The following is a 6,595-nucleotide window of genomic DNA, read 5'->3' as shown; positions in this document are numbered from 1 at the left end:
TTCCATGTCTGTTTCTATGTACTAAGCAAAGCTCCTAAGTCTCCTGGTCTTATTAGTGTGGATTTGTGAAGTAGGTGTCCAGTGGCACAGTCTTGAGAGAAGTTCAGCTGCAGGCCAAACCTAGCCCAAGCCTCTGCCCCTCCAGGGCTATCTGTTAAGATTCAGCAAGCAATCCACAGATGCTGTGCTTATAGTTTCCTCAAGAGGCCACACCAGAAACCGAGGCCAGCTGCCACCAGTGTGGGTCTTGGGGTTGGCTCAGTAAGGAGCACCGGACTCACCAAGGATACAACTGGACATGGCTTGGGTGGGGCCACAAGTTGAGGAGGTGGAATTTCAGGGTATCTTCTGGGCAGAGTAACCTCTGTTATTTAGTTCAATGACATTTCAGCTATGGAGGCACTGAGTCCACACACAGGGAGTGGGGAGGGCTCAATAGAGGAACAATGGATACCTCTATCACTTCTGCCTGGGAGAAAGTCTCACCTCTGGCCCTTGCTCAGTGTCCCTCTGTAAGTCCATGGTGCCCCCTGAGCAGCCGACCAAGCGCTGGTGCTCAGAGCGAGCAAGTCCATCACTATGAAAGTCCAGTTGCAGACACAGCCACTAAGAGGCATCTGCAGCTGCCAACTGCCACCGCTGCTGCTATGGCTCTGTCCCACTTAGCCGCTCAGAACCGGGCAGCCTTATGTCTTTGCCCCCTCCTACCTTCTACCATTGCAGATTGATTAATTATTCCTCTCCCTATTTGTGGTGCTTCTGTTCATCTAGATTCTAGTTGACTTTTCTTGCTGTTTGTTCTGTGTTTCTGACCCAACTTTGATGTCATCTATGCCATTTTTAGTTGCCTCTCGCAACACCATTTATTATAAAGACTGTACTTTTCCCATCGTATATTCTTGGTTCCTTTGTTGTAAATTAATTGACCATATATATGCATGGGTTTATTTCTGGTCTCTGTTCTATTTCATTGATCTATGTGTCTGTTTTTATGCCAATACCACACTGTTTTAATTACTCTAGCTTTGTAATATAGTTTGAAATCAGAGAGTGTGATGCTACAGATTTGTCAATTTTATTTAACTTTTTAAACAACCAGCTCTTAGTTTTAGTGATTAGTCTCATTTCCACTCAAACAGAAAACATTAAAGAAAAAGCATTTTCACTCGAATGAGGCTTACTTGTGAATTATCAAAACTAAGAAGAATTTAGAAAGATATCCATATTACTTCTGGAAGCTCTCAATCATTTTATCTCAGTTATTTTTAAAAATATTCTATGTGAACTGATTTAGTGCCCTTAACTGTGCGGTCCTCTCTAGCCCAGCTGCCACCAGCCATTTCTCGTCTTCATTATTCTGTTTTTTATTAAAATACCCACAATAATATTAAAAATAAATTATATTTTATTAATACTACTTAATGATTTACATAGGAGCTGTATATAAAAATGGATGGTGTCTCAAATATGTATGGCCTAGGATTTTCCATTTAGTAGACATTTTGTGGTTTTCTTAGCTGCAAAGTATTAGTATAGGGTGGTCAGTTTAAACACTCAAACATATAGATTAAACTTTTAGTATTAAAAGGAGGCCTGTATAACAGTTTGACTTGTTTTATTTTTAATTAGGAATGTAATATTTGGGTACTTGCAGTATGCTAGACAAACTGTACGAAGCTCTTTACATGAAATTTTTTCATTTCATCCTCATAACAGTTCTGGAAGAGGTTCTACTGTTATCCCTATTTTACAAATAAGGTTAAGTGTCTTGCCTAGGTTCTGTCAGTAATTTAAGTAGCAGGCTATGATTTAAAGCCAGGAAGCAAAATTCCAGAATTGAGCTCTTAGTTGCTATGTAGTTTACCGTCTCTCTAGCCAGACCAGTATAGACCCATTACATGAGAATGGGAGAAAAGAGAGAAATGAAGCATATATGCGTCTCTTAAGTCATAATTTAAAAATTCTAGATGAAAAATTTTTTCTTTTTACTGTGAAGGTTAAAATGTTATTTAAACATTAAATGCTTGTCATAGTTTTAAAATATATATATTATCTTAAACATTGAATTTTGCATTTCATTGTAATTTTAAAGCCTGTTTTATAAAATGTAGTATAGTTTATAATGAATATTTTTATCTGCTGGTAAAGTACAAAGTATAACAATTTCTACTGTTTTGTTACTGACATTTTAAAAAGGCTAGAAGATACAATAGATTTATAGGGGAGATATGTACCTCTCTATAATATTGCCTAAATCATTCAAATAAATATTTTTACGCATTTTATTTTATAGGCATTACAACATCCAATGTAAGCATAATTGGTCAACGTATGAACTATGGGTTTGGATGTGGTGATTTTGAAGATGATAGTCCACATGACATTTCACCTAGTGTTTTAAAAATACAAAATAAGGAGCAGCCAAGACATTTTAAGCATACAAAAGGTTAGTAAATTTCATGACAAGTTAATTTTTAAGACTAAATGACTTTAAATCAGAATCCTCTCCAAGCATACCAATAATGAAACAATAACTGAGACTTCTCAGTTTTGAGATTTTTCTTCTTACCCTTCTGCTGATATGTTGTTGCTTAAATAATTTCACCAAGTAGAACACACAGATTCATAATTTAGGCTTATGGGCTTGCCTGAGGAGCCAGTGCAGAAAAGTGACTGCCCAACAGGTTAAAAGTACAGAATCCCTACTCACCTCTGCCTCCCAGGGGATGGACACGGACACACACACACACACACACACACACACACACACACACACACACACACTTTTTTTATAAGACATTTTACTATAAAATGGAGTGGAGAAATCATATGAGTAAATGACTCCCAAATGACTACTTAGGTTGTAACCATAGAGTAAAACTGGAAACAGGAATATAATTTCCCTGTGGTAGAACATGGGAAGGTTTCTTTGTTATCACTAGCTATCATTAACAATTTACATTCCTTTTTTTTTTGGACTTAGTGGCAAGACACACATCTGTGACTGCTCTGTTCATTTGTTCTGTTTAAAGCTGCATTTTAAAAATTTTCCTTAGGTTAAAAAAGAAGTGATTTTTAAAGGGTATAAATATTTATAAAGACTAATTAGAAGTCACTTGTGTTTCAGTGCTGTAATCATCTAGTAAGTGTAAGGAACTTTTTTTTGTGCATAGCAACTGTGGTTGTAATAAGGTCAACTTCTGTTATTTTTGATCATCTTAAGCCATATATATACAGGCAATCAGGCATTCTAGGAAATTTTTTGTTGTTGTTGGAAATAACTCATTAGGTAAGAGTGAACTTTATTAGAAACCTATCTTGTTTTGTTTGGTGGGTTTTTAAAAATAAATTTCTTAAAATTCAATCCATAATATAATTCAATATCCATTCTTTGTGGAAGAGATCAGTTCATTGTTTTTCTAAAAGAGTGACAGAGTTTTTTCATATTTACTTATATATTTTATTTCTCATGTAAAGAAAATCAAGTACAAAATATACTTTTCTTCCTAAAGGTAACTCATACTCTAACATATAATTTTTAAATTTTCTTTTTTAAATTGTTTTGAAATAATTGCTGAATATATTAATTCACTGCTAGTCATATCCTTTTTTTGGACAGCAAAATCATAAAAAAAAATATTTATATCTTTTGACCGGCAGTTAATTCTACTCTAGAAAATTCCTTCATACGCAGATTCCAACTCTAAACCGAACACATAGTAGATCTGTTTGGTCAGCAAGAATAAATATGTTCAAAATCAAGCTTACCTTCCTTTGCAGACCTCTCCTTTTCCTTTCTTATTCATTTTTATTAGTGGCATCAGCATTTTCCCAGTTATGGAGACTTAAAACTGGAGAGTTGTCTTCTCCTTACCCTCCAAGTTCAGTCAGTGTGACCCATCCTACCAGTTCTCAGTTTAATTTGGGCCTTCATCACCACTTCCTTGGATAATTACAGGGGCCTTCTGATAAGACATCTTGCTTCTTATTTTCATCCCTTTTTAATACTCTTGTCTTTCTTATATATAGTCATCCTCTCTTGCATACTTGAAATATTGAGTAGTTCCATTACCCATTCTGTAGCTTAATTTTTCAGATCCTTAATAACCTTGCCTTAAGTTGCTTGTATTACTTCTTACTATACCTTTTTTCATGCCCTGTGCTCTAGCATTCTTAATACTAGTAGTTTTCTTAATTAGGATATATAATCTGCCTAGATGTCCTTTCTTAATCTTAATGAGTCCAGATCATGTTCCTTTTTTGAATACTGGCTTAAAAGCCATTTCTTTAGAAAACTTTTTTCACTTTTCTTGTCTGGAGTAGGATAAGATACTTAAAAGTAAAGGTGCTATTAGCTTTATATCCCTATTACGCTATGTCTATAAAGGTGTTAAGTGCCACATGTTAAAGGAATGACGTGATAATGAGCCAACCAAAACTAATAGTGTGGTCTTCAGTGAAAGCACTCAAAAACTGCATTCTCAAATAATCAGGTTAAAGTAAACACTGAGTACAGTGGTGAAGGGAATGAAAATAATTCCATAAGAAATATTGGGAGTGAGTTGCATATGTGAGTGGATTCATTTTGCAAGAAACCTCAGACATTTTTAGGATTAGATATCAGAACCACCTCTTCTTTCCCATTCCTCTCCTCTCTGCTAGTTTTTATTTTTCTAATATAGTAATAATCTAGAGCCCTAATTAGTGACTTGAGAAAGTAATTAATGATAGATGCTTACAGTGTTAGCAAGCTAGGTTCCATGAGTTAATATTTTCTCTTTATTTGACTGATTGGATGGAAATAACAAAGAGATTATATAAGAGTAGTTTATATGGAAAGGATCTTTTAAGCATATTATTTCATTGTATTTTAGAATTGAGATTTGAGCAATATTTCTTTCAATATATCTTTGTTTAGAAGAAAATATAGTATAAAAAGGAAAAATAATATTAAAAATTATTAGTTATGTCAGCCTTTCTGATAAATGAAGTTAAATTACTTAAAGATAACATGTTCTTTATATAGTCCCTCTTGAGAGTAAATGTTGAGTGAATTGTTCTCTTTGTCACTGAACACTTTTTGGAGCTTTCTTATGTTTCTATTAGTTGGTGTATACTGTAAAGATGCACATTAATTTTGATTATTCCAAACTATGCTTAAAGGAAAATATGTAAAATGATCACCTATATGGGTTTCTTTCTTTAATCTCTGCCATGTTCACACATAGACAAAACAAGTTATTAGCTTCAGCAAGTTAGCAAAATAATCTGTTTAATTTTTTATTGTTTTTAAATTAAATTTAAAATCAGTAGTTAACTGATTTTCTTTCACAGGCCCTAAATTAATTATATTTTGCTTTTCATTTTTTTCTGCCTTGTAACATTCATTTAACATAGATTTATTGAACACCTACTGTGTGCCAAGCAGTAGAAAAGAATGATAATCAAAACTAGGCATAGATTCTCTCTCCATAGAGCTTACAGTCTAGTAAGAAACAGAATAATTAAATAAATAATCATAGATTGAGGTAAAAGATAACCTAGAAAAGTACAGATTGCTGTGAGATTAACTTAATCTGTTTCCAGGATTTATAGGCTTTCCTTCATGGTTACTCTTTTGTTACTTGACTATCATGCTGTGTTTATTTTCTTGTATATCTTTCCTATTCTTAACTCTGGCATGTGTAAACCTCTTAGTAGAAGGAAGGTTTCTTTTCTCTCTAGTGTCTAGTACATACTAGGTATTCTAGTTATAAATATTTGTTGAATAATGAATGTGTGAATAAATAAATTGCAAATTCTTCGTTTGAAATTATTTTTTAGTTTTAAGAGACCATATTATGATATCTTAAAATAATATATAATAAGTATTTTAAAGTGTGTTTTCTTTTCCCTTAAGGATTTATAGGGTCATCATCAAATTTACAACAAATTTCCAGTTTTGACTTCACATCCATGAATACCTTATCAGAAGACTCAGTAGTAGTTGTTGGAAAAGGTATTTCAAAGTTATTTAGCTTTTTAATTGTATGTGTTCTTCACACATAAGCAACATATATCAATAGAGAAAAGTGTGATTCGGGTGTTGAATAAAACTTTATATTTAAAAAGTTACTAAATTGAAAGAATTAGAAGTGAATACTTAACTTGATGTTTCTATCCTCTAATAAAACTACAGTAAATTCATGTCACTAATTTTCAGAGAGATGTGCATTGTGTACATGACAGCACCAGTTTGGATACTTCTAAGGAATTTTTAGCATAGCTAAGACAATTTTTCCATAGTTCAAATTCAAATGATTGTCCTTATATATCAGCTTAGTAATCATTATAAATTAATATAATTTTACTCCCATACAAAGTCTACATAAATCAAAATTAACACCTTTCATATATTTTAGAGTGATTAGGGGACCTTTGAACAGGATATTTGCAAATATCCTTTAAAACTAGGTGGGGTTTTTTTTTTAGCTTATTGATGTATAATTGCCAAACTTATAAGATATTTAAAAGTGTAAAACATGATGATCTGATATCCACATACATTAAGAAAGGATTCCCCTATCAAGTTAACACATCCAAACTTCACTTTTTT

The 6,595-nt window shown here is 33.1% G+C and overlaps 1 protein-coding gene across 3 annotated transcripts in view; it reads left to right on the top strand.

The window, feature by feature from the left end:
* Positions 1-6,595, top strand: part of TOGARAM1 (TOG array regulator of axonemal microtubules 1) — a 69,001-nt gene that overhangs the window by 36,692 nt on the left and 25,714 nt on the right. For 2 of the 3 annotated variants that reach the window (XM_006922697.3, XM_015597673.2), the window contains exons 8-9: positions 2,294-2,446; positions 5,900-5,998. In XM_006922697.3, the coding sequence (XP_006922759.2) occupies positions 2,294-2,446; positions 5,900-5,998 (252 nt within the window). The remainder of the gene's footprint in view (positions 1-2,293; positions 2,447-5,899; positions 5,999-6,595) is intronic. The other variant, XM_015597672.2, reaches the window with a different exon arrangement.

Source organism: Pteropus alecto, unplaced genomic scaffold (assembly GCF_000325575.1).
Source record: "Pteropus alecto unplaced genomic scaffold, ASM32557v1 scaffold38, whole genome shotgun sequence".
NCBI lineage: Eukaryota > Metazoa > Chordata > Mammalia > Chiroptera > Pteropodidae > Pteropus > Pteropus alecto.
This window is presented reverse-complemented; position numbering and strand designations above follow the sequence as displayed.